At 53.4% G+C, this 27142-nt stretch overlaps 2 protein-coding genes and 1 pseudogene across 9 annotated transcripts in view; all 3 read right to left on the reverse strand.

Annotated features, from left to right (window-relative positions):
• The window catches only part of TYK2 (tyrosine kinase 2), a 122378-nt gene that overhangs the window by 84621 nt on the left and 10615 nt on the right, over nt 1-27142 (reverse strand). For 4 of the 7 annotated variants that reach the window (XM_084885663.1, XM_084885658.1, XM_084885659.1 and 1 more), the window contains 17 exons: nt 26607-26715; nt 26327-26516; nt 26145-26248; nt 25876-26058; nt 25708-25795; nt 24882-25009; nt 23995-24130; nt 23757-23911; nt 22272-22422; nt 21484-21581; nt 21160-21352; nt 20315-20433; nt 19727-19899; nt 19438-19555; nt 18461-18571; nt 18185-18356; nt 16985-17623 (listed from right to left, as the gene is read on the reverse strand). In XM_084885663.1, the coding sequence (XP_084741789.1) occupies nt 18222-18356; nt 18461-18571; nt 19438-19555; nt 19727-19899; nt 20315-20433; nt 21160-21352; nt 21484-21581; nt 22272-22422; nt 23757-23911; nt 23995-24130; nt 24882-25009; nt 25708-25795; nt 25876-26058; nt 26145-26248; nt 26327-26516; nt 26607-26715 (2191 nt within the window). In that variant the 3' untranslated portion in view covers nt 16985-17623; nt 18185-18221. Of the gene's footprint in view, nt 1-16984; nt 17631-18184; nt 18357-18460; nt 18572-19437; nt 19556-19726; nt 19900-20314; nt 20434-21159; nt 21353-21483; nt 21582-22271; nt 22423-23756; nt 23912-23994; nt 24131-24881; nt 25010-25707; nt 25796-25875; nt 26059-26144; nt 26249-26326; nt 26517-26606; nt 26716-27142 lie in introns of those variants that run through there. The other 3 variants (XM_084885660.1, XM_084885661.1, XM_084885662.1) reach the window with 2 other exon arrangements.
• On the reverse strand, nt 40-7689 carry ICAM3 (intercellular adhesion molecule 3). Its single transcript, XM_084885703.1, has 7 exons — nt 7233-7689; nt 5729-5989; nt 1928-2233; nt 1323-1610; nt 751-1026; nt 393-641; nt 40-306 (listed from the first exon to the last, which is right to left on the reverse strand). The coding sequence occupies exons 1-7, from the start codon at nt 7312-7314 to the stop codon at nt 122-124; spliced, it is 1647 nt and encodes a 548-aa protein (XP_084741829.1). The 5' UTR covers nt 7315-7689; the 3' UTR covers nt 40-121.
• On the reverse strand, nt 14447-15746 carry LOC311623354 (phosphoglycerate mutase 1-like; annotated as a pseudogene). The gene is made up of 3 exons: nt 15549-15746; nt 15254-15329; nt 14447-15015 (listed from the first exon to the last, which is right to left on the reverse strand). The product of its transcript is annotated as a phosphoglycerate mutase 1-like (transcript).

Genomic DNA, 27142 nt, shown 5'->3' on the forward strand with positions numbered 1-27142 from the left:
CACACACATATATATATTCAAAAAGCCACAGACTCCGGATTTTGATATCTTTATTGTTGCAGCACCTGATGATAAAGCCAAACCCCTGTCGACTTTGGCCCATTCCCCCATGGCTGGAGGCTCAAGATGATGGCTCCCCCTCAGGCCTTTTAGGTGTGAGGGGAATCCCGGCGATTCCCTGATTCACATGGTAGATGTCTCTACGCTTGTGCACCCCGAAGACATAAATTGAGGCCGGGATGGCAGCCACGAAGCCCAGGGTGGTCAACACCGCCAAGATGATGGTAATGGTGAGGGGGTTCCGCTCTGTGCAGAGAAACAAGGAGTAAATACTCGTACCCCTGCCCCTCCTAGGCTTGCCCATTTAGACCCCCAGACCCGCCTCAGCTCACCTTGAACATTCATCACCACAACGAAAGTGTGTTCGCCCTGTGAGCTGGCCGCCCGGCAGTTGTAGGTACCACTATAGTTTAGCCTGACACGGAATGGGATCCCGATGGGGACCTGGGCCCTGGAGTCTTCGTGCAAACACTGTAGCTGGGGATCTGGGTTGCCCTGGGCTTGGCACCGAAGGATTTGGATCGTTTTCTCTTTCCACATCAAGTGCTGAGGACATTTGGCTGGGTCAATCTTGGGACCATCTGCGGGACCGCCAAATGGTCAGACAAACCCAAGGTACAATGGGGGAAGGGAGAGTCAAGTCTCCAAATCAGGAGAGCAAGGAGTTAAAGGCCAGAGTGACCTACTCACACAGTACGTGCAGCTGGGCGCTCCTGTTCCTGAGCAGGACCACCCCGTCCACCTCGAGGGCGGCGCTGCAGAAGAAGCTGCGTCCGTCGTCCCTCTCGGTGGCGTTTAGCTGGAGCAGGGCGAGCTGCCCCGGGGCTGCAGCGGGAACTCCGTCCAACGTGACCTGGACTCGGGCTCCGGCAGCGCAAGTCACATTCACTGTGGTCCCCTGATGGACGGTGGGCTGGCTCATGTTCCTGATGGTCCCACTCACGTCCATGACGGGCCCCCAGAAGCCTGCAGGAGTAGCATTGCCTTGGAGTTTGCTACCCACTCCCTCACATCCACTAAGCCCAGCCCTCCACTCGAATTTCCCCCCTCAGGGTATGCAGACCTCGCCTTTTAGCTCCTCTGTGGCCCCACCCAAGTCGGGGCACTCAGACCTTATTGTTATTGAAGACCCAGGCCCCGCCCACGCGGCAACTCCTCCCACTTTGGCGGCTCAGGCCCCGCCTTCCTGGCTCGCCCTTTGGGCTAATGAAGCTCACCCCCTCGCCCTCACCTCTGCAGCAGTTTGACCCGCCCCCTCTTACTATAGATGGTCAAGTTCTCCCGAGTCTCCTGGCTCTCGCCCCCCAGGGTCACATTGCAGACAATCTCCTGAGCCCCCTCCAGCTCCGCGCTCGCCGTGACTGTGGCTGTGGCCTTCAGCGTGTCACCGTGGCTCACGACTGTGGCATTCAGCATCTGGTCCCCCAGCGCCAGTTGGACCTGGGCCTCTGAGGCAGGAAACAGCCCGTCCAGGATGCAGGTCACGGCCTGGGATGTTCCCACCTCCAAGAACCTGGGAACGGAGAGATGCGGAGGCGTCCCTGGCAGGACTGGGGAGAAGAGTGGGAGTGAGCTGGAGGTCTCACACAGCTGTGGACACCCCTTTCCCTGTGACACACTCAAACCCCCCAACCAGGGTTCTTTCCCAGGATGCCCTGTAGCCTGGATTACTCCCTTCCTAGGACACAATCTATCTCAAAAATTCCTGCCACCATGGGAATTTTTGAGGCCAACCATCCAATGGCCACAGGCAGGCCTTCCCAGAAACCCTTGAGGTCCAGGCCACCCCATTCTCAAGAACCGCAGGCCCAGGACACCTCTGCTTTGGCTCAGCTCGTCACCCACAATCTGCAGTCCCTTTCCTCACCGAAGGCTCGGAGCTGCCTGGGGACTGAGCTGTTCTGGAACAGCCCCAGCCCTTGGGGCCGCAGGTCCAGTTCCCAGCGGCAAGAGAAATTGGCACCATGGTCGTTTCTGCTGGCTAGCACCGTGGTGGTGACTTCCGCAGGTTCTCCAACCGCCAGCCGCTGGCTCAGCACCTCCTCCCCACGGAGCAGCAACACGAAGAGGTTGGTCCGGGGTGCCCCGCCTGCCACCCTGCAGCGCAAGGTGAAGTTTTTGCCCACAGGGTTCCAGGGGGACAAGGGTGCCAGCTCCACACGCTCCGGGAACTCTGCGGGTGGGGGTAGAGGGAGGGGAGAACAGAGCTTACCAATCAGCCTTGCATCCCCCTCCCCAGGGCGGGGAGAGGACCCGAGGGTGGCCCAGTGCAGAACTGTGAACTTGGAGGTGATTACCTAGAGGGCTTAGAAATGTGCTAGTGGAAGTGCTTGCTATTGTCAATAGCATCAAGATTATTATTTTCTGTTTTGTCAGGCAGTGAAAGAAAAGATTTGCTTTTTACAAGAACCTCACAGTAAAAAAAAAAAAAAAAAAAAAAAAAAAAAAAAGCGCCCTGGCATGTTTTGCTTAGTGACTGAAGGGTCTCCAGTTGATCCCCAGTCATGGGCACCTACCTTCATTGCAAGCTCTGCAAGTTCAAGAGTGTGCGGGAGGCAACCAGTCAATGTGTCTCTCTCACATTGATGTTTTTTTCTTTTCTCTCTCTCTCCCTCCCTCCTCCTTCCCTTTTACTCTTAAAACCAATGGGGGGGGGGGGCGGGAAATATCCTCGGGATGAAGTTTTTTTTAAAAAAAAAAGGGAGAGGGGAGATAAGAGATCAACCGAAGGACTTGTATACATGCATATAAGTACAACCAATGGACACAAAACTCTGGGGAGGGAGGGCATGTATGGGGGGGCAATGTTAAAATATGTACATAGATAATAATTTAATAAAAAATAAAATAAAAATATGACAAAAGCAAAAAAAATTTAAAAATTTAAAAAAGGAAAAGGGTACTAACGCCTATGACCACTTGTGACGTTAACAGTAATTATAAAAGTTCCTATTTACCTAGAGCTTTCCTGAGTTTTTGCGAATGTCATCCAGGCATCCCCCTTCATTGACATTGCAACTGAGAAAAACATTCTCTATTATATTCTTTTTACAGATGGAGAAACAAGCCCAGAGAGGCACATCCAGGAAGGGGCAGAGCCCGGGTCAGAATGTGGGTCTCCCAAACTTTAGACCCGTGTGTCCACCCGCCTCTTTGATGTCACATCTAGGGATTCCCCTGGCCCTCCTCCCAGCTTCTGGCCTGGACTCTGGCCTTGGCCTCTAAGAGCTTGGTCCAACCCTTCCCAGTCAGCCCCCGGTGCTCAAGACTCTCCCAGTCTACTTGCCCGGGGCAGCCTCTCAGGGTGCTCTGGCACAATCACGGGGACCGGACCCCTCTAGGCTGGGTCCTCTCCCAGACGCAGCTGCAGGGCCTCTCTCGGGCACAAACCATATCCTTAACCTCCTTGGGAAGCAACTCATGCTCACCTTTGACAGCCCGAGTTTGGATCTCAAGCTGTCAGAGGCCCGTGGACTGGCTGCTGTGAAAAAGTTAACATCTTACTCCCATTTTAGAATACCTGACAAGGGGCCTCCACCTTAATCTCAGCACCACTGGTCAGGGGTAGTGTTATGCTGGTGAATTCTGGGTATGCTTGGGCTCTCGGGGGTGGGTGGGAGAGCTGGACAAGTATTTGCCAGTTTCCGTGGTGTAAGCACTCCCACCATGGCGGGTATCAGGCTACCAAGTGTGAGGTAGAGCTGGGAAGAGATGAGCACAGTCAGACCTCAGGAGCCAGGAACGACCAGCTCCCACACAGCACTGGCCAGAGGCACCTCACAGGCACACAGATACAATCAGGTAGGTAGACACATGCAGATGTACATATTACATAGAAATATATGTGGATACAAGCATAAATGTAGACACATATTGAAACAGACACACAGATATTGAAACAAACACACTTGCCCCCACACACAATAACACAAAGTCACACATGGAGATATAGATACAATCATGGAGATACACAGAGAGAGATACAGACAGACACAGGCACACACACACATGTACACTCCCACAAACATAGACAATAACATACTATGCTCATGGACACACATGTAGGTACACAAATATGTATACACACTGGCACCCACACAAGAGCATACACACGGTTACTCTACTTATCCATGAAGGCTTCACAAAGCAGTAGGCACCATGAGTGATCTAGTCTGTTGTATGCCTTTTTAAAAAATACGTTTTTATTGATTTCAGAGAGAGAAAGGGAGAGGGACAGATAGAAACACCCATCTGCTGCTTCCTGCATGTCCCCCTACTAGGGAACAAGTCCACAACCAGGTCACATGCCCTGACCGGAAATAGAACTGGGACTTCCAGTTTCATGGGTCCACACCCAACCACTGAGCCATGCTGGCTGGCTCTCTATCGATTTTTAGAGACAATGGAAGGGATGGGGAGAACAGGGAGAGAGAAACATCAATGTGAGAGAGAGACATCAATTGGTTGCCTCCCGCACACACCCTGATTGGCCAGGACCCAGTTTGCAGCCAAGGTACATGCCCTTGACTGGAATTGAACCTGACATCTTCAGTCCACAGGCTGGCGCTCTAACCACTGAACAACTGGGTAGGGCAAGAAACTTTTCTAAATAAATAAACAAATAAATAAATTCAGAGAATCTCTTGGGAGGATCCACAAGAAACCAGTACCAAGGGGATTCAAAGGAAGACTTCACCTGTTAATAACTCTTGGGAGCCAGACTGCCAGTTTTGCCGCTCAAGGGCCGTGACCCCTGCAAGTGACTCCGCCCCACTGAACCTGTTTCCTTAGCTCCCCCTACCCCTCACCCTGGAATCTTTGAAAGGATTGAAAAGATTTGGCTCAGTGGACAGAGCATCGGCCTGCGGACTGAAAGGTCCCAGGTTCGATTCCGGTCAAGGGCATGTACCTTGGTTGCTGGCACATCCCCAGTAGGGGGTGTACAGGAGGCAGCTGATGGATGAATCTAACTTACAATCCCTCTCCCATCCTCTCTGTAAAAAAATCAATAAAATATATATTTTTAAAAGGATTGAATGAAGGCTAAAGTGGGTATAGACACTTAACACAGTGGTCACTGCCAGCAGTGCTAGGTAAATGGAGATTTGAAATTTATACATTTTTATATTTTTTTATTTTGGAACCCCATTAATTTATTACCTGCCATAAAAATATAAATAATAGCCAAAACCGGTTTGGCTCAGTGGTAGAGCGTCGGTCTGCGGACTGAAAGGTCCCGGGTTCGATTCTGGTCAAGGGCATGTACATTGGTTGCAGGCACATCCCCGTTAAGGGGAGTGCAGGAGGCAGCTGGTCGATGTATCTCTCTCATCGATGTTTCTAGCTCTCTATCCCTCTCCCTTCCTCTCTGTGAAAAATCAATAAAATATATTTTAAAATATTTATATATATATAATAAATAAAAGATGTGTATTATCATTTTTAAATGCTTGCTGAGACCCAAATGAATTGATTTTACACTGCTGCCCTGTCATGTGGTTGAGATGCATCTCTGTCTCTGTCTCTTTCACACACACACACACACACACACACACACACACACGTCCGGGTCCAAACTCTGGGTCCGAGTGCTGGTCCATTCCTGCAAACTCCGGGCTGCTCCCCACCACTGCCGGGGCCAGTCCCACCTTCCGCCACATGTACTCACCGTACACTGTGATGTCAGAGGAGTCTGACATCTGCGAGCCGTTGCAGATGGCGGAGCAGAAGATCTTACTGTCACTGGTCACATTGACCCGGAAGGCCTTCCAGCCCAGGCCTGTGCCCACTTCTTCCTTAAATAGGGATGTCTCCAGGCTGATGAGTTCATGTTGGGGGCAATCTGTACTGCAGTTTACCAGAAGGGACCCTCCAGCAGGCACCACCGGGTTCCGGGGCACCATCCGAAGCTGGAACTCCCCCTGGGCACCTGTGGGAACAGGGAGACTCCGGTGGTTGATCCAGGGCCCCCCAGCCTATGCATCTTGAGGCCCTACCATCCATCCTGAGATACGGACTTTGCCTTCATGGCGCCTCCAGTTCAGTGGGGAAGACAGGTGATGGATCAGAGACAGGAGAGCTCAGGAGGCCAGGGGAGGCCTACAGGAAGGAGCCTGCAGGAGGAAGAGAATCAGGGAAGCTTTCTGGACGAGACAAGTACGGAGAGTTTCAAAGGGTAAGTAGGAGCTAGCCAAGTGGAAGGGAAGCGTGATCCTGGCAGAAGGAAGAGTGTAGGCAGAAGGCAAAGGTACAGATGGAGCCGAAGCTGGTTTTGCTCAGTGGTAGAGCGTCGGACTGCGGGCTGAAGGGTCCCAGGTTCGATTCTGGTCAAGGGTATGTACATTGGTTGCGGGCACATCCCCAGTAGGGGGTGTGCAAGAGGCAGCTGGTCGATGTTTCTCTGTCGTCATTTCTAGCTCTCTATCTCTCTCCCTTCCTCTCTGTAAAAAAATCAATAAAATATATATTTTTTTAAAAAGGTACAGATGGAGCTGAGAGAGACAGAAACAGGGAGGGGGAGAGAGAGAGAGAGAGAGAGAGAGAGAGAGAGAGAGAGAGAGAGAGGGAGAGAGAGAGAGAAAGAGAGAAAGAAGAGGGTTGGGCAGGGAGGACAAATCACAATCACATGCAGGGACTGGGCCTCAGGAAGCACTGGCTGAGTGAAGGTCCCACCACTTTCTCCCCAGGACAGTGGTGAGCCCAGTCAGATCTGAGTTTAAGAAAGTACCGTATTTTTCAGACCATAAGACGCACCGGACCATAAGACGCACCAGTTTTTAGAGAAGGGAAATGAAGAAAAAAAGATTCTGAAACAAATAGTGTCCTAAAATATTTTATGTGCATTAAAACCCAACATCACAGTCATAAACACATGTAATCAACCCTGTAAAGTAAACAGCAGCATTTAGAACCATTTTAGAGCCGGGCAAGCACACAGAGACCACAAAGAGCCGGGCAAGTAAAAAAACTTTTTTTTTACAGTATATGTGTAGGCTATATTTGGACCATAAGACACAGGGACTTTTCCCCCCCACTTCTGGGGGGGAAAAAAGTGCGTCTTATGGTCCGAAAAATACGGTATTTGCAGCAGGATGTGGTGAGTTTTGCTTTCTCCGGTCCCCCATTCTCTACCAGCCCCCAATTCTAGCCCTCCCCACGTTGAATGGCCTCACCTGGAGGCGGTAGGCAGCAGACCAGAAGCAGAGAGATGAGCGGAGTCCAGCAGGTCCTGGGCAGAGGCCCCAAAGGCACCATGGTGGCCAGCTATGGAGGACAGCGCCTTACTGGGGCACCGGGCAGGGCAGAGGGGAGCAGGCGGGGCCACCCAGGAAGAGCAGTCACAGCGTGAAGATTGCAGAAGTCCAGGGGCGGCACCTTGCCCAGGCCTGGGGAAGGGCAGGAGGGATGTCCGGTGGTCCCGGAGGTCCAGAGTGGGGGACCCAGCTTGGGTCCAGGGAGGCGGAGGGCACTAATGGATCTCCCACTGGGTGTGCCTCAGGTACAGTCTGGCTCCCAAATGAGTTCACACAGGAAATTAGAACATAATCTTCTTCCTCTGTTCTCGGTAAGAGTGGGGTGGAGGGGGGAGAGATGAAGGGGGGCTGAGAAACCACCTTCCTGCTAAACTTAGGTAACTTCCTTTCTTTAATATGTTTTTTCTCCTTTCTTCCCTTGTGATCAAATTGGCCTCATCCCACACCCTGACTCTTTCGCCTCTGACCCTCGCTGGTCCACTCCCTTAATCACTAAGCCTTCAGGACAATGAGGTTCTGGTCGGCAGCACATAATCTTAGGAACAAAGCCTCAGGTCTAGTGACCACAGAGGAAGCTAACCTCTAGGCCTCAGTTGTATTTCAGCTCCGGACCCAAGAAAATGAAGCGATCCCACCCACCCAATCCTTGCCAAACCAGACAGAACGGAGCCGCGGCTGACATCAGGACCAGATGCAAGGATCCGCTGCCCCTTCCTTACCCTAGCCCACCATCAATAGTCCCCTATGTCACCCGTCCCAAGAAGCCATCGAGGATGAAAGATGAAACAGAAAGGGCCGGAGACCGGGATGCCAGGACACAGGCTTTATTGAAGAGAAGAGTACCCCTCCTGGCTGCTTCCAGAGGAGAAAGATAGCAAGGGATGGGGTTCAGGCACCTTTTAAATGGAGGGAAGAGAGGGGACGGGGCTCAGGGCACTCAGCACACGCTGATTGGTGGTTTCATGTAAGGCATATGATTAGGGACCTAGGGACTTAGGAATGGGGGGCTTAGGGTACTTGGCAGTTGCTGATTGGCGGTTCAGTGCTCAGGAATGTCCGGCTGCAGGTGGAGTTTAGGTCCGTCCATCAGTTGGAGGAAGGGAGGCTCTATCAGAGGAGCCAGATCTTAGCACACAAGCTCCAGGTGTAGCACCATTCCCTCAATAAACCTTTACTTCTTGGCTGCGAACTCATGTTTGCTTTTGATGCCAGCAGGTGACCAAACTCCTTTGGTTTAGTAACAAAGGGGAGCCGAAACCGGTTTGGCTCAGTGGTAGAGCATTGGTCTGCGGACTGAAGGGTCCCAGGTTCGATTCCGGTCAAGGCATGTACCTTGGTTGCGGGCACATCCCCAGTGGAGGGTGTGCAAGAGGCAGCTGGTCGGTGTTTCTCTCTCATCGATGTTTCTAACTCTCTGTCCCTCTCCCTTTCTCTCTGTAAAAAAAATCAATAAAATATATTAAAAAACAAACACAAAAAACAAAACAAAGGGGAAGGTGTTCTGTTCCTAGAGAGAAAGGTAATGAGAGCCTGGCTGGTGTGACTCAGTGGTTGAGTGTCAACCCATGAACCAGGAGGTTATGGTTCAGTTCCTGGTCAGGGCACATGCCTGTGTTGGGGGCTGGGTCCCCTGTGGGGGGCGTGCAGGAGGCAGCCGATCAATGATTCTGTCTCATCATTGATGTTTCTATCTCTCTCTCTCCCTTCCTCTCAGAACTCACTAAGGTGGGATTTCAAGGCAACATTTCAGGAGAACAACGAGGGACTTCTGGGCAGGACCTCAGGGATTAGTGTGAGATCTCAGCACTTTTTTTTTTTTTAAATATATTTTATTGATTTTTTACAGAGAGGAAGGGAGAGAGATAGAGAGTTAGAAACATCGATCAGCTGCCTCCTGCACACCCCCCCACTGGGGATGTGCTCGCAACCAAGGTACATGCCCTTGACAGGAATCGAACGTGGGACCCTTGAGTCCGCAGGCCGATGCTCTATCCCCCGAGCCAAACTGGTTTTGGCAGCTCTCAACACTCTTAGGGGACAAATAAGAGATTTGGAGGTGATAAAGAGGGGTCCCCTAAGATGAGTTACAGCCATGGAAATGAACAGAGTCCACATTTATTGGGCTCTTGTACCAGGCTCTGTGTTGGCTCCTGTAGGGGGGAAGCCACCTTTGAAGACTGGGGGGGGGGGGGGTCCTGCCACCTTTGGAGGTTTGGGGAGATCCCCCAGTTCCCTCTGCACAGTGCTGAGGAGGAATTGTTAGCGGACAGTTGAATCCTGAGCCACCATCTGTTGACGATGCTACTTGTTTTTGTTTAACTTTTAAAATTGATTTTTAGAGAGAGAAAAGAAAAGGAGAAAGAGAAAGAGAGAGAGAGAGAGAGAGAGAGAGAGAGAGAGAGAGAGAGAGAGAAGAGAGGAGAGAGAGAGTGCTTAATCAGCTGCCTCCTACATGCTAGCAGCCCTGGCATGAGCTCTGACCAGGAATCTAACTGGCCATCTTTCAGTGTATGGAGCCACACTGGCCAGGGCAAGGATGCTACTTGTAACTTGCCCTTGCCCTGGCCTCATCTCTCCCTTGCCTGCCCCTCCAGCCAGTGGTCTTTTCACCTCAAGAGAACGGACTAGGGGTCAGGTGGCCACTCCCTCCTCCATCTGCTCCATCTCTCAGGCCTCCAGTCCACCTCTGTTCCTCTGATCCGAGCCCAGCGAGGGGCCTGCTGAGAGTACCCACTCTCCCACCACTGAGGCCATGCCCGCTCCTCTCTCACCTGGAGCACCACTCCCTCCAATCAGGTGTCTCCTCTGCTGCCCTGCTCCCCCATCTAGTTCCCAGATGGTGCTGAGAGGGCAACTGAAACTCAAAAGTATTTGTAAGTAATATCTCTGATAAGAGATTATATCCAGATTATAAAGAATTCTTACAACTCAACAACAGCAGCCAAAACCCAATTCAAATATGGGCAAAGTAGCCCTAGCAGGTTTGGGTCAGTGGACAGAGCGTCGGCCTGCGGACTGAAGGGTCTCAGGTTCGATTCCGGTTGGGGGCATGTGCCTTGGTTGCAGGCAAGTCCCCAGCTGGGGGTGTGCAAGAGGCAGCTGATCGATGTTTCTCTCTCATTGATGTTTCTAACTCTCTGTCCCTCCCTTTCTCTCTGTAGAAAACCAGTGAAATATATATATTTTTAAAATGGGCAAAGTTGAATAGATATTTCTCCAAAGAAGCTATTTAAGTGACCAATAAATATCTGAAAAGGTGCTCAACATCATTAGTGATTAGGGAAATGCAAATCAAAACCACAATGAGATAGTGCTTCACACCTACTAGGATGGCTACCATAAAAAACAAAACAACGCCCACAGAAAGTAGCAAGTGTTAACGAAAATGTGCAGAAACTGGAACACACACGCTTTGCTGGTAGAAATATAAAACTTCGTTCCTCCACAAGTTAAACAGAATGATCCAGCAGATCCTCTCCTAAAAGAGTTGAAAGCAGGGATTCGGGCCCTGGCTCAGCAGCTCAGTGAGAGCATCATCCCTATTTGTCGAGGCTGGTAGGAGTTTGGTCCTCAGTCAGGGCACACACAAGGATCAACAATGAACGCATAAATAAGTGGAACAGTAAATTGATAAATCCATGTCTCTTTCTTTCTCAAGAATAAATTAAAATTAAAATTAAAAAAGAGCTGGGGCTGAAACCAGTTTGGCTCAATGAATAGAGCGTTGGCTTGGGGACTTGGGGGTCCCGGGTTCGATTCCAGTCAAGGGCATGTACCTTGGTTGCGGGCATATCCCCAGTGGTGGGTGTGTAAGAGGCAGCTGATCGATGACTCTCTCTCATCGATGTTTCTCTCTATCTCTCGCCCTTCCTCTCTGTACAAAATCAATAAAATATATTAAAAAAAAAAAAAGAGCTGGGACTCAAACAGATACTTACACACCAACATTCATAGCAGCATTATTCACAATGGCCCAAAGATGGAAACACCCCAAATTCCACCAACAGACGAATGGATAAACAAACTGTGTTGTATACATGCAATGGGATATTATTTATTTATTTACTGATTTTTAATATATTTTATTGATTTCTTACAGAGAGGAAGAGAGAGGGATAGAGAATTAGAAACATTGATGAGAGAGAAACATCGATAAGCTGCTTCTTGCATGCCCCTACTGGGGATGTGCCCGCAACCAAGGTACATGCCCTTGACTGAAATTGAACCTGGGACCCTTGAGTCCGCAGGTTGATGCTCTATCCACTGAGCCAAACTGGTGTGGACTCAATGGAATATTATTAATCCTTAAAAGGAAAGAAAATTCACCCGCTGGTGTGGCTCAATGGTTGGGCGTTGACCCATGCACTGAGAGGTTGCTGGTTTGATTCCCAGTCTATGGACACAGAAATAGTGTGGTAAAGGCCTGGGGGCTGGGTGGAGGTGGGGCAAAGCAGAGGGAAATGGGGAGACATCTGCACTATTATCAACAAAAAATAAATTTTAAAAAAAATTAAAAAAAAAAAAATAAATTTAAAAGGGGAAATTTTGATACATGCTACATGAGTGAACTTTGAAAACATGCTAAGTGAAATAAGCCAGGCACAACAAAACAAATATTCCACTTATACGAGGTCCCTAAAAGAGAAAGATTCATAGAGAAGGTAGAGTGACGGTTCCAGGGGCTGGTGGAGGAGGGAAATGGAGAGTTAGTGAGGAATGGGGGCAGTTTCAGTTTGGAAAAATGAAAACACTCTGTAAATCAATAGTGGAGTTGGTTATACAACATTGTGAATGTATTTAATGTCACTGATTCCTACACTTACAAATGGTTAAAAACGGTAAAATTTATGTATATTTCAACACACACACACACACACACACACACACACACACAGAGCATTTGCTTATTTTGATTTGTATCCAAAACATGAGATGGATAGATGGTCCAGGAATGAATAAATAGATGAATAGATACAGTATGATAAAGTAAATTTAACAACATGGCAATTGTGGAATCTAGGGGTGTTCACTATACCATTCTTTCAACTTTTCTGTATGTTTGCAATTGTTCAGAATGAAATAAAAACTGCATCCCTGATGGGTCTAGGTGGCTACTCAGGTCACAAAAGGAGGGAAAGCAGACCTTGAGTATTTCCTGCTAAGAGAGCACAATGGCCTCTATGAAAGACTTGCCAAAGTAATGGAAACTGGACCAGCCGGTGTGACTCAGTGGCTGAGCATCCACCCATGAACCAAGAGGTCCCCAGTTTGATTCCTGGTCAGGGCACATGCCTGGGTTGCAGGCTCAATTCCTAGTAGGGTGTGTAAGAAGGCAGCCAATAGATGGCTATCATTGATGTTTCTATCTCTTTAATTCCTCTCCCTTCCTCTCTCTCTAAAAAACGAAAATCAATGAAAACATTTAAAAATATATATATTTTATTGATTTTTACAGAGAGGAAGGGAGAGAGATAGAGAATTAGAAACATTGATGAGAGAGAAACATCGATTAGCTGCCTCCTGCACACCCCCAACTGGGGATGTGCCTGCAACCAAGGCACATGCCCTTGACCGGAATCGAACCTGGGACCCTTCAGTCTGCAGGCCACTGAGCCAAACCAGTTACAACCATGGTAGGCAAACTGCAGCTCTCGAGCCACATTCGGCTCTTTGGCCCCTTGAGTATGGCTCTTCCACAAAATACCACATGCGGGCATGCACGTACAGTGCAATTGAAACTTCACGGCCCATACGCAGAAGTTAGTTTTCAGCTCTCAAAGGAAATTTTAATCGTACTGCTGATATTTGGCTCTGTTGACTAATGTGTTTGCCGACCACTGAGTTAGGGCGAAAACATTATTTATTTATTATTTATTTATTTATTTATTTATTTTTAAGGAAGCTGAACTGGATCATCTGTTGGTCAAGATGAGGAGAAATGCACTGAAGCCACACCACCAGGATGACATCAAACTGGCAAAGTCTAAAGGACAGCCTCATTTCCTCCATGGCTATGTTGCAAGGGGGAAAAGAGGAAGAGAAACCAGCCAAACGCAGTGTGTGACCTTGTCTGGGTTTTTATTTCAACGAACAAATACCAAATGTCTGAGAGACAATTGGGGAAATCTCACAGGCTACCCAATGATTTCAAGGAATTGTTAAACCTTTTTTTTAATTTTTTTTTTTTATTGCACATCACTCCTTTATTAAACTGATCTGAGAAAGATGTAGTAGTTATGTTCAAAATGCTTCCTGGGCCCAAGTGGCAGGGCCAGCAACTGGAACAGGAATTCAGAACTCACACAGTGGAGGACACCCCTGGACGTGATCAGGTGCCATTTCGCTGCCAGGAGACAGGAAGGCGGGGAGGGCTCTAACGCAGCAGACCGTCCTGCAGGGCAGGGAGCTCGCCCCACCGCGGTGTGAGCAATGCTTATTGGTGACGACCACACGTGGGAAGAGTTCAACCGCCACTAAAACCCCCAGAAGCGTTTTTGTTTTGTATTGTTTTACATAGATATACATTCTTTTTGTAAAAGTAAATGCATCACGTGAACGTGCAGGATTGATCTCAGTCTTCTGGAGCCAGCTTTTCTGGGGTCAGGGAGGAAATGTTTGTTTGAATCACCAGGCGTTCATCTGCCACGGGAGTGACCAGAGCCCCCGGTCAGTTCACCTGACTGTGGGATAGCACAGGGCGGCGCTCAGGAGCACAGATAGGGTCTCTTGCCTCTCCTCATTGGCCATGCTTAACACGGCTCCTCCTTATCCCCCTTCTTACAAGCAGGTCCTTAGTAATAAACAAAACACTAGCCAAAAACACACACACACACACACACACACCAAAACCAGTTATTCCTCTGAACTCTCTCTCTCTCTCTCTCTCTCTCTCTTTTAATAGAGTTTATTGATTTTTACAGAGAGGAAGGGAGAGGGATAGAGAGCTAGAAACATCGATCAGCTGCCTCCTGCACACACCCCACTGAGGATGTGCCCTTGACCGGAATCCACAGGCTGACGCTCTAGCCACTGAGCCAAACTGGTTACGGCCCTCTGGACCCTCTTAAGAGTCTCCCTCGGCTTGGACGGAGGACCCAGGCCCCAGAGGTGCCATTCTGACTAGATTGCATGGAGTGGGTACAGGAGACAAAAGGGCTATCCCCATCCCCCTCTGCAGCTACAACCTAAGATGCTTACAGATGTGGTCCGTGGACATGTGCACAGGAGAGAAGCAGAGGAGTGGGTAGGGGGAGGGTGTCCTTGGAGAGTGGTCTGCCTGCTCGCCTTCCCTTGGCCTTGCCCTGGGCAGCCACAGCCTCCAGGGCTTGATGCACGGTCTCTTCATCCCCCAGGGACTGCATGGGCTTCAAGTTCTTGTCCAATTCACAGACAGTGGGAATACCAGTGGGCAGGCTCAGCTCCAGAATAGCCTCTTCAGAAGGCCCCTCCGGATGTGTGACAACGCCCCGAAGGCTGTTGCCATGGGCTGCAATCAGTACCCATTTCCCCTTCTTAATCTGGGGCACTATTTCTTCATTGCAAAAGGGCAGATAGTGTCCTTCAGACTCTCACCGGAGGGCAGCTGGTCTTCAGTGAAGTCTGCAACCTGCGGTCCGCACTGATGTTGCTGTAGGTGGTGGTGGGATATCACAAGAACGCCTGGAGATGCTTACCTGGGCCTCGCCATGCTTGGCAGCAGCTTCTGCTTTGTTTTTTTTGTGTTTTTTAAAATATATTTTATTGATTTTTTTACAGAGAGGAAGGGAGAGAGATAGAGAGCTAGAAACGTCGATGAGAGAGAAACATCGAACAGCTGCCTCCTGCACACCTCCTACGGGGGATGTGCCTGCAACCAATGTACATGCCCCTGACCGAAATCGAACCTGGGACCTTTCAGTCCGCAGACCGACGCTCTACCACTGAGCCAAACTGGTTTCGGCCAGCTTCTGCTTTGTTAAGACCAGTCAGACCCCCATAGTGCCGCTCACTGAGACGCCAAGTCCTCGCTACAGGCAGCTGCACGTGGTCTAAGGCCGTGGTCGGCAAACTGCAGCTCGCAAGCCACCTGCGCTCTTTGGCCCCTTGAGTGTGGCTCTTCCACAAAATACCACGGCCTGGGCGAGTCTATTTTGAAGAAGTGGCGTTAGAAGAAGTTTTAAGTTTAAAATTTGGCTCTTAAAAGAAATTTCAATCGTTGTTCTGTTGATATTTGGCTCTGTTGACTGATTAGTTTGCCGACCACTGGTCTAAGGCATCCAGCACCGTCCAGAGGTCCGAATTGCTCTCTTCTGCACCGAGGGGAAGCAGATGTCAAACTCATAGCTGGCATCTCGCAGGCCTACCGGCCACACTTTGCCTCCTCGTGCCCAGCGGGCTCTGGCCCGCGTCGTACCAGCTGTGAGGCGGTTCTCCGGGTTCCCGCGCTCCCGCCATCAGCTCCAGCCTGTAGGCAGCACGGAGGCGCTTCCGAGTGCGGCACAGACTCAGGAATTGTTGAACTTTTTAGGTGTGGTGATGATATTGCAGCGATTGTTTGTGGTTACGCATATATATATATATATATATATATATATATATATATGGAAGTATTTACAGATAAATGATATGATATCCTGGGATTTGTTTCAAAACGATCCTGACCATCCCTCCTACAGTAGGGGAGGGAGGACAGCTGGAACAGAACCGGCCACGGGCGTTGGGAACTGTTGGTGCTGCCTGTTTACTGCATTATTCTCCCTTGCTTTGCATTTGCTTTAAATTGTCCAAAGAAAAGTTTTTTTAAAAAAATAATTCTTTATTGGTAAAAGTATCACATATCATAAAAAAGTTTTTTGTTTTTTTTTTTAAACCTGCTGCACAAACATAGGCCAAGACAATTCTGAAGAAGAAGAAAAAGGAGATCGATCCTATCAAATATCAAAACATATTCTAGTGGCAACGTCTTTCCCAATTACCAGGCTAGATCCTGCAAGCAATTATTTGTTGGAAATTCGCCCTAGGATACCCTTGAATGTGGGTGGAGTGATATGCACCCATGGCTGCTCACTGCAGCAGCAACACAGACATAGCAAAGGATTCAAGATAACTGCATGAAGAGCAAAGGCTCAGGGGTAACTACATGAACCCCAGCAAGAACTACAATACAACCACAAATAGCACAAGGAAATACTGTAGGCCTGCATAGCTGGGACCACCCCCACGACCTATTACAGAGGGGAAAATAAAAGCAAGAATACAGACTGGAGTTGTGTATTCTTGCACATGCCACCACTCTTGCAAAAGACAGGGAAGTATAATGTGTGTACGGATTTCCTTGCATCTGGATGAAACATCTCTGGAAGCAAACACAGGAAACCAGATGGTACCAGCTGCTTGCAGAGAGGTGCCAGTGGTGGCTGCTGGGCAGGAGGGAGACATGTCCCTGCTTATGTCAGTAGCACCTATCTAAAAGAAAATAATTACAATGAATATTTAATTCTGAAAACTGTTATAAAAAGCAGATGCCACTAGAATCATGTATAATTGTCCGCTCAGGAGAGCTTGGGGGCATAAGGTCTTGAGAAGTCCTATGGGAAAGCAAATCATTCAAATGCTTTTCACAGTGTGGCTGACATAGAACCCACCTCAAGTATACCCCTGAAGGAGAAACACTTTGGCAAACACCACATTAACAAGATCAAATGTTTATTAAGTAGTCGTTTGCAACTCTCTCGGCTAAGCACGTGATATACACAATCTCTTTACATTCTCCTCCGAGACAGCGAGCAAGACTACCCCCAGTTCACCATGGAGAGCTGAGGCCAGAGAAGGAAAGGCACTCGCCTGCGGTCGCACAGGGAGGAAAGGCTGAAACCGGAAGTCTTGCCAGCGTGGCATGTGGCCCCCAAATCCTTTGCTGGGATAGGCAACAAGCAGTCATTGAGCGCCTTCTGTGCTCCTGGCACTGGGGACTGAGAGGTGAGTGAGCGGAGGTTGAATAGTTGCACGTGGCTTCCCCCGTAGTGTCTTGCTGCAGCTACAGTCCCCAGAAGAGCAGGCACTTGCTGAAGAAGGACCCAGAGACCAGAGCCTCCGGCAGAGGAAAGAGGAGTTTGTTGCTCGCTCCTGGAGATGGTGGGCTCCCAGCGCGGGGCTGGGGGAAGACATGAGGGTCGGATGCAAGGGACGGACTAGCTCCTTGCTGGTCCTGGGTCTCTCCGGAGCCTGTGTAAGGCGAGGACTGTGGAGGATGCTATGGCTTGAATGTTGAAGTCCCTTCAAGATTCAGATGTTGGCCCAAACCGGTGTGGCTCAGTGGATAGAGCGTCGGCCTGCGGACTGAAAGATCCCGGGTTCGATTCCGGTCAAGGGCATGTACCTTGGTTGCGGGCACATCCCCAGTAGGGGGTGTGCAAGAGGCAGCTGATCGATGTTTCTCTCTCATCGATGTTTCTAACTCTCTATCCTCTCTGTAAACATTCAATAAAATTTATTAAAAAAAAAAAAAAAAGATTCAGACGTTGAAGCCCAAGTGCCTGATATGATGGTATTAGGAGGCGGGTCTTTGGGAGGGACGTGGGTGGGTCCCTCATGAGTGGGATTAGTGCCCATATACAACAGGCTCCAGAAAGATCCCTCGCCCCCTCCCACCTGGAGAGGGCGCAGTGTGAAGGCGCATCTTGATCGTTGACTTCCCAGAGCCCAGAACTGTGAGAAATAAATTTCTGTTGTTTACAGGCCACCCGGTCTACGGCACTGCTGTAACAGCGTGGGTGGATGGACACAAGGAGAGTCAGGTCACAGACCGGGGCCTCAGGGGTAATGCGCGGGCAGTGGGGGAAGCCACATTCTCTGGGCAGAAGCGGGAGGGAGGCCCTCTCTGTGAGTACTACCTGCTCCGACTCCCGGAAGCAGAGCTCCGGGCAGGTTTCAGCCGACACTGAACACGGAGGGGGCCTGGCCCTGGTACTTCTCGTGCACCGTTTTCAGGATGGGTATGAGGTTCTGGAAGGTCGGGCGAAACGAGGCCTCTGCCTCCCAGCAGTTCTTCATGAGGACGTAGATCTGGGGGCGGAAGAACTGGGGCTGTGGTCGCTGCTCTGTCCACAGTCTGATGACGGGGACGGGGGGAAAAGTGTGTGTGTAGGGGGGGCGCGGGGAGGTCTCACCTCATGGGGACATTTCTCTGGCCGGGGCAGCCTCTCCCCTCGTTCCAGCAGCTCCGTGAGCCTCAGTACTGTCATCTGGCCCTGCGTGAGGCCGATGAGCTCGATGAATTTCTGCAGAAGAAACAAGACAAATCCTCAGCGGGCAGGACTGCCTGAGCACAGGCCGGGAGCTTTCGGTGGGACTCCGGGGGTCCTGGTCCTGTCCCCATCACTTCTCAACTGCATAACTTTGGGCTTAGGATCTCACTTCTTTAGGCTTCAGTTTTCCCATCTGTAAAATGGGGTAAAATCATCAACTACCTGGGGTGATTGTGAAAGTTAATAAACTCATATTCATACAGTAAGCCTGAGTCAGGTGGTTGTGTTATTAAACCTCCCAGCAAGTTGTTTTTGTCCGGACAGGATCCTTATTTCCCCTTCCTATATAGGCACTATGATTGACTTTGGGAATAAACATCTAACATATTCTTGTCTCTTCCGCTAGCCCAGTCCTGGCCAATGATTATGGCCCATGGGTACACAGTGATTGGCTCCCTGGAGGACACAGGAGCCAAGCTGGGCCAATCAGATCGTCCCGAGAATTAAGCTGGAAAGAGGACCCCTTTCCCACCTCACCTGAGGGAAATGGGTGCCTGGGAGGCAGGGTGGGGTGGGGAGCTGTTGCTACAAGAGAGAGGGCCTGCCTAAGAGATGCTACCACGGAGAACAGCAGAGCTGAGAGATGGAGGAAATGGGATTCATGATGACATGAGGGTTTAGACCAAGCTGTGCCCCAACTCTCCCCTCGAGGGCAAATGGCAGAAGCAGCTGTTCCTGTGTGAGTGGGGTTTCTGTCACAAAAGCCTCTCAGTCCCATTTTACAGATCGGGACTGCGAGGCTCAGGTGGAGGGAGCACTTGGTAAGCTGGGGGAGTCGGGAACGGAATGCAGGGCTTTCTAACCCGCTGGCAGGGGTGGCGGCGGGGCCTGGCTCTCACCGAGGGCGGGCTTTGGCTGGAGTCACAGTAGGTCAGCAGCTCGTACATGGTGACTCCAAAGGACCAGACGTCAGATGCATAGTAGAACTTGCACTCTTTCAGGCACTCAGGGGCGTACCTGCAGGGAGAGGGCAGTCAAGCCTTGGGCCAGACCAGGATGGAGTCCTTTTCTGGGGCGTGGGAGCCTCTGGGACCCACTTAGGGCCCCATCCTTGAGAGAGAGCAGTTTCACTGAGACCCCGGCATCCGCCTCCTCCCCGCGCCCCTCCGGCTGGGTCCCGCCGGTCACCAGAACACGGGGCTGTCGCCGTCCTCGCGCACTCGGTAGTACTCGTAGCCCTCGGGCACGGCCTTGGCCAGGCCGAAGTCCCCGATCTTGACCAGCCGGTCGTTGTCCAGCAGCACGTTGCGGGCAGCCAGGTCTCGGTGGACGTAGTGCTGGGTGTGCAGGTAGGCCATGCCCTGGGGGTGGGGCGGGGCGGGGCGGGTCATGCCCAGTGGGGCAGGGTGGGGCCTGAGGAGCTGTGACGGGGATGGCGGGGGACAGTCAGGATGGGCTCCAGGGCCCAGGAGCGAAAGCGAGCAGTCTGGCAGGTGGAGCCCACCGGACAGCAGGGGCAGGGCCTCAGAGGCGGAGGACTGGGAGGGGCTGGGCTGCTGGCGTGGCCCAGTGAGCAAAGGGAATCTCAAAAGTGGAGGAAACTAGGCGGGTTGGCAACCCAGCCACTGGGGCTGTGGCCGGGCGATGGGTTGGAGGGATAAGTACAGAGCCAGCCGGCCCAGGGGCGCCCAGGGGCGGAGCCTGGCAAGCAAAGGGCTGGGACACGCGGGCCAGGCCCAGAGGAAGGGGCAGCTGTGAGCAGGGGCGTGGGCCCACCTCGCAGATCTGCTGGGCGAACAGCAGCAGCTGGGCCAGGCCTACGTGGTGCCGGGGCAGGTAGTCTCGGAGGCTGCCCAGAGGCACGTACTCCATGACGAGCTGGACGGATTTCTCGCCTAAGGGTGACAGAGGCAGGGCTGGGGCCGCCCCCCGAACCCTGCAGTTCCCGCCCCAAGGTGGGGGGGGAAGCCAACACCTGCCCACGCTAGGCCTCGTCCTCGGGAAGGACGGATCCATGCTGAACGCCATCCCCATGGCAACGCTGGCGCCCCCTCCCCCCCATGCCTACGAACTGCATCCTCCAGCCTGGGACTGAGGCGCTCCAATTGGCCAGGCCCTCACCCCACCCTCACCCCCACCCCAAATCCCACATCCACCCCCACCCACATCCCCACCCTCACCCCCACCCACACCCCCACCCTCACCCTCACCCCACCCTCACCCCCACCCTCACCCCTAACCCTCACCCTCCCCCCCATCCCCACCCCCACCCACATCCCCACCCTCACCCCCACCCACACCCCACCCACACCCCCACCCACACCCTCACCCTCACCCCCACCCACACCCCCACCCTCACCCACACCCCCACCCTCACCCTCACCCTCACCCCACCCTCACCCCCACCCTCACCCCCAACCCTCACCCTCCCCCCCATCCCCACCCCCACCCACACCCCCACCCTCACCCACACCCCCACCCTCACCCCCACCCTCACCCACACCCTCACCCCAACCCTCACCCACACCCACACCCCCACCCACACCCCGGCTTTGCCACACGCGGGTCTTTCTAACCCTCACCCTCACCCTAACCCTCACCCTCACCCTCCGCCGGCCCACCTTGGTCCTCACAGCAGCCCTTGTACTTGACGATGTGCTCGTGGTAGAGGGTGCGCAGGATGTCGATCTCCCGCCTCCAGCCGGTGCGGAGCTGAGGGCCGCAGTCCGCCTTGAGGGCCTTCACGGCCACCATCTCGCCGGTGCCTTCGTTGGTCGGGTCGTAGCAGTACAGGCTGACTTTGCCGAAGTGACCCTGGCCAAGACGCAGGACGGTCAGCACCCCATTGCTCCACCCCCACCCCCACCCCCACCCCCACCCCCACGCGCGGCTTTGCCAACATGCGGGTCTCTTCCTAACAGCCAGACCCCTCCGCTGGCCCTTACCTCACCCAGATCCCGGATCTTTTTCAAGTACCGCTTGTGGAAAACAGTGGGGTCTGATGCTGGTGAGGTTGGAGTCACAGACAAGATTTCAACAAGATCTGAAAGAGCCACAGTGGGTGAGGCCGGACCCTGACCCTTTACCCAGCAGGCCCACACCCCCGGGCACAGAGGGCGTGACTGCTTCCCCCAGCATCCAACCCAGAGATCAGGAGAGCTTTTCAACAGCTGGAAAATCCGCTTCTAGTCCAAAATGCAGAGCTGGCTGCATCAAACTGACACCTGGGATGTTCTATGACCGCGTAAAGGGCACAAGCTTTTCATCAAGAGAGAAAGCAAGCCCGACCAGCGTGGCTGAGCATCAACTTATGAACCGAGAGGTTACGGTTCGATTCCCGGTCAGGGCACATGCCTGAGTTGAGGGCTCATCCCCAGTGTGGGGCATGCAGGAGGCAGCCGATCGATGATTCTCTCTCATCATTGATGCTTCTATCTCCCTCTCCCTCTCCCTTCCTCTCTGAAATAAAGAAAATTTTATTTTTATTTTTTTTAAAGAGAGAAAGCAAAACCAAAAAAAATTTTTTTTGAGGGTCTAATTCACCCAAAACATTTGTGGCTGTCCCCAAACAAAACATTAAGAACTTGGTCATTCTCATCACCCCCTTTAGTGACGTGGAAACCAGCACACACCCTGGGCCACTGGACAGAGACCCAGGACGCACTGAGCCTTTGTCAACAGGGTTCCTCCCCCCTCCTCCCCCCCAAGGTCCCAGCACGGGTTTGGGGCTCACTTTGGGGCTGAAGGTGAGTGAGGTCGCGAAGGATGGTGCGGAAGGAGGGCCGCTGGGCGGGCTCATAGGTCAGGCACTGGCTGGTGAGGGTGGCTAGCTCCGGGCACGAGGGCTCGGGCAGCGGGTGCTGCTTCTGGTAGAAGCACTCTTTCTGTGGAGAAGGGGACCTGGAGAGTCAGTGACCCCACCCTCCCGAGGCCCCTTACCCAGGAGGCAGTTAAATCCCCAGAGCGGCAGGTCCTTGTTCCGTCATCCCCATTTTACAGATGAGGCAACTGAGTCTCCACAAGGGGAAGCCAACTTGCCTGCCGCAGCGGAGAGAGGACTAGAACCCAAGTCCAGCAGACCCTGTTACGTGGAGCACCTCACCCTTGTCCCTTCCTGTCCTGGCTGCCACCCACCTTTGCCCCCAGCTCTGCAGATGCAGCTCCCAGAATGCACCAAGGCCTCTGGGTCTTTGAGTAAGGTGTGCTGAGGCGACCCTTCCCTAGCCCGGACCACTGCGGTATTTCTGTACTCAGATTAAAACTTCCTGGCCCTGCCGAAACCGGTTTGGCTCAGAGCGTCGGTCTGCGGACTGAAAGGTCCCAGGTTCGATCCCAGTTAAGGGCATGTACATTGGTTGCAGGCACATCCCTGGTGGGAGTGTGCAGGAGGCAGCTGGTCGGTGTGTCTTTTTCATCGATGTTTCTGGCTCTCCCTTCCTCTCTGTGAAAAATCAATAAAAATATATTAAAAAATAAAAATAAATAAATAAGACTTCCTGGCCCTGGCCGGGCAGCTCAGTCGGTTAGAGCATCATCCGATAAGCCAAGGTTGCAGGTTTGATCTCTGGTCATCTACCAATGAATGCATAAATAAGCAGAACTGACGTTTCTCTGTCTCTCTCTCCCTTAAAAAGACACACCGCAGGCCTTCCTCTGGGAAGTCTTGCTGGATGCCTCCGCTGGGTCAGGGACACCCTCTGGGACCTCTCTACAGCCTGTGCTTCCCCATCTCTGGCCTGGTCACTGCATCTAAAACTGAAGCAGTCACTTACTTAATTATTTTTTTACTCTCACCCAAAGATATTTTCCCATTGATGTTTAGAGAGAGCGAAAGGGAGGGGGAGAGACAGAGAGAGAAACATTGATGTGGGAGATTGGATGCCTCCTGCACACCAATCAGGGCTGGGGATTGAGCCTGCAACTGAGGTATGTGTCCTTGATCAGGAATTGAACCCTAGACCCTGAGCTGACTGACACTCTATCCACTGAGAAAACCGGCCGGGGCAGCAGTCTCTGATTTGCTGTGTGCCACAATGACCTCTGAGGTCGGGACTATAGATAACCCCAACTGACAGGGAACCTGATGGAGCCTCAAAGACATGAGGCAGCGTACGTAAGGCCACAGGCCAGAGCGGGGCAGCTCTGGCCCCAGGCCCCTAGACTCCTCGGGGGAGCTGGCCCCTTTGTGAGAAGGGCCCAAGGGTCACCCACATTGTACCTCGGAGGGGCCGCGGTCCTGCAGGGGGGCCTCCCCATCGAAGCAGATCTCCAGGAGGGTGGCGCCAAAGCCCCACTTGTCAGCGGCGGTGCTTAGGCTGTTAGCCCCACCAAACAGGCACTCGGGGGCGATCCAGGGGATCCGCTCTACCCGCTCTGGGGGCCAGGGCCAGAGGTCACCAAGGGTGAAGAGAGTGGGGTAACCCAGTCCCCATGCCCAGCCCGGTCCCAGTCCTCACCCTCCCTGGAGAGGGCACCCAGGCCCATGCCAGGGTCGCTCAGTTTGATGAATGGGCTGGTGCCCTCCGCCAGCCCCAGACGTGCCAGCAGGATGTTCCGGCCACACACGTTTCCATGGGCCAGGCGCTTGTCCTCCTGGGGAAGGAAGGGGAGGGGGCGTGACCACGAGGGGCCTCTCGACCCTGTCCCCACCCTGTCCCACAGGGACAGCCCGTGGGAAAAAGACAGTCAGGGGCATTAGCGGGATCCCAATACACGTCATTGTGACTGGACACCACTGGGTGCCCCGGGGTCCTTCCTGTCCTCCCAGAGCTGGTGGGGAAGGCCCCTGGCCTGGAACAAAAGGCCAGAGGACCGCTGCTGCCCTCAGACCCACGCCAGCCACACCCCTGCACTGCTGCTCCTCATCCTTCTCCGTCTACTTAACACGTCACCTCTCCCCCAACCTCACTCCACCCTACGCTCCCAGAACGGTGCTTACCGCTTTCTAACATATTATGCGACACAATTATTACTTCTTGTTTATCCCCCTAATAAAATCACCGGCTCCCTGAAGGACAGAGGCTCCTGTCTGTTTTGTTGTGTGCTCCCGAGGCCTATGGCAGAGCCTGGCACACGGTGGGCGCTCTGGAACCCAGGGTCAGAGAGCCAGGCGTGGCTGGCGATGAGTGGCAGGAGAGAGCGACAGAGGCGGCCGAGGCCAGGCCTCACCGGGCACCCAGCGGAGGAGTGAGGTGTTCTCTCAGGGGAGAAGGGAGCCACAGGGGTACGTGAGCAGAGGAGGTGTGTGGAAAGAGCTCCCGGGGCCAGTGTGTGGATTGAAGGATGTGGTGAGGCCTCACCACCCAGAACTGGCCCACCCAGGCCCCGCCCAGAGGCCACACACCAGGTAGCTGAGGGCACTGGCCAGCTGCTGGGCCACTGCCACCTTCCAGGCCACAGGCACACGGCCCCGCTCCCGCCGCAGCCACACGTCCAGGGGTCCATGCTCCACGTACTCTGTCACCATGATATCTGCAAAGGCAGCTGCTGCAGGGGCTGCCACTGCCGCCAGCCTCCGGGGCGCCGGGGGAGGGACCCCGGAGCTGGGACTGTGGGCGGCTGGGCCTTGGGAGCGACTTTGGGGAGAGAAGAATTGCAGGATGGAGCACAGGTTGAGGTGGGTGCAGGGTGAGGCAGAGGCGAAGGGTGGAAAGTATGTAGAGTCAGGTGCAGGCTGGTGTCAGGGGAGAGCAAGAGAGATGGACACATGGAGTTCAGGTTCTGTGGTCACTCTGTGCAAAGAGTTTGAGGTACACAGGGGCGGGGCAAGGGCTGAGGTTTTGGGGGATCGGAGTGCCCAACATGGCTGGGGTCTGCATGGGGTCACATCCTGCTGGGGTCAGAGGGCAGATGGTAGAGGCATCTGGGTGGTGGATGAAGGATGGGATGCAGTCAGCAGTCAGGGTGTGGTTGAGGGTTGGGGTGCAGGTAATGGCCACGGTATAGTCAGAGGCTGCGCTGCAATGGGTTGGCGTAAGCCAGGGGTTGGGGTACAGGTGAGCCCTGGGTAGTCACAGATTGCGGGATAGTCAGGATGTTGGTCAAGGGTCGGTGTGTGGTCAGGGATCGGGATGCAGGTCAAGGGTTGGGGTACAGCCCTGGCAGTGGGTACGAGTGGGGGGCGTGGGCCTATACACGGCAGGGCGTGCGTGTTGGGTCCACTCACTCACTTTTGGAGCCATGCACGCAGACTCCGTGGACGAAGGTCAGGTGCACGTGGGACACCTGGCTCATGAGGCTGGCCGTCTCGTAGAAAGCCTGTGAGGGCAGGGCAGGGCAGGGCAGGTCAGGTGGCTGCAGACCCTGCTGCGCTCCCTGCCCCCGTCACACGCACTTACCAGGGCGATGTCATGGTGACTCGGGTCTAACACCTTCAGCACCACTCGCAGCTCCTGCCCAGGGCCCCCGCCGGGCAAGGTGGAGTCCCCAGCATCCGCTTTGTCCTCCTCGGGGCCTCCGCCCCCGACTCTCAAGAGGCCCTCGTACACATTGGTCCTCGTGCCCTGGCCCAAGTGGGACAGCTGGGGGGACATGGCAGGGGACATCTCCATGACAACAGCTGGTGGCTGCCCTCCCCGTCCCCCCCGTGCCGCACGCCCGCACACACCTGGGTGAGGTCCTCCTGGCAGACCCGGTGGAAGCTGAGCTGGCTGAGGTTGAGAGACCTGGCGCTGGCCTGAGGTCCGCGCATGATGATGAGGTTGGAGACCTCTGGGGGGCGGGAGCAGGGTCACGGAGGGCTGGCGTGGGGGCAGCCACCCTCCCGCCCCGCGGGCCCCGTCAGCACACCTCCCGGCTGCGGCAGGCAGCAGTGGCGCAGGGAGAAGCAGTGGTCGCCGGCCCGCAGGGAGCAGCCCTGCAGGGCGGCCCGCAGCTCCCGCACGCTGGGGAAGGACCGGTCCCAGCTCTGCAGCCTGAAGGTGCCCTCACACAGCTCGATGGGGAACTTCCACAGGCGCAGACCCTGCGTGCCGGGGGCCTGGGGCGGGCGGCAGGGCGAGGGCGGTGGGCAGGGGTCTAGGCAGGGAGTACACCCGAGCCCAGCCCAGCACCCCCGCCCCAGGCCCACCTGGTCCCGCTGGGCCACCGTGAGGATGAGGCGGTGGAAGTGGCTGGTGCTCCAGTGGATAAGATAGAGGCCGTCCTCCTGCTGCATCTTGGCCAGCACAAAGGGGTCCCTGGGGAGGGCAGGGGGTGGCGTCAGGGGGCACGCTGGGCCCCACCCACCCAGAGAGGCACACACATACACGCCAACTCACACAGAGACACGGGCACAGGAACAGGCACATGTGTGCGTGCCTGTCAGACACCATCGCTGACACAGTGACACACACACACACACACACACACACAGACAGGCATCAGCTGTCAAATGCTGATGGGCACACGCCCAGCCATACACTCACAGGGTGACAACACACAATGAACCGCCTGTCACACAGCTGACCCTAGACACAGCTGCTTACCCAGCGGAACAAGGCAATGCAGGGCCTCAACAGCACAGACCCAGAGGCGACGACCGTCATGAGCACGGACAGACACAAGTGACACTGCGACACAGGCCCAGGCGCCGGCATGTGTAGCACACACGCTGCTGGCGACTGA

This window comes from Pipistrellus hanaki, assembly GCF_964339955.1.
Source record: "Pipistrellus hanaki genome assembly, chromosome: 5".
NCBI classification, from domain to species: domain Eukaryota; kingdom Metazoa; phylum Chordata; class Mammalia; order Chiroptera; family Vespertilionidae; genus Pipistrellus; species Pipistrellus hanaki.

Excerpts from the sequence above, each read along its gene's own strand:
- ICAM3 (XM_084885703.1), bottom strand. The coding sequence starts at position 7,314 with ATGGTGCCTTTGGGGCCTCTGCCCAGGACCTGCTGGACTCCGCTCATC. Across the intron at positions 5,990-7,232 it reads CTGCTGCCTACCGCCTCCAG|GTGCCCAGGGGGAGTTCCAG; the intron begins GTGAGGCCATTC and ends CTGTTCCCACAG. Across the intron at positions 307-392 it reads TGTGGTGATGAATGTTCAAG|AGCGGAACCCCCTCACCATT; the intron begins GTGAGCTGAGGC and ends TTCTCTGCACAG.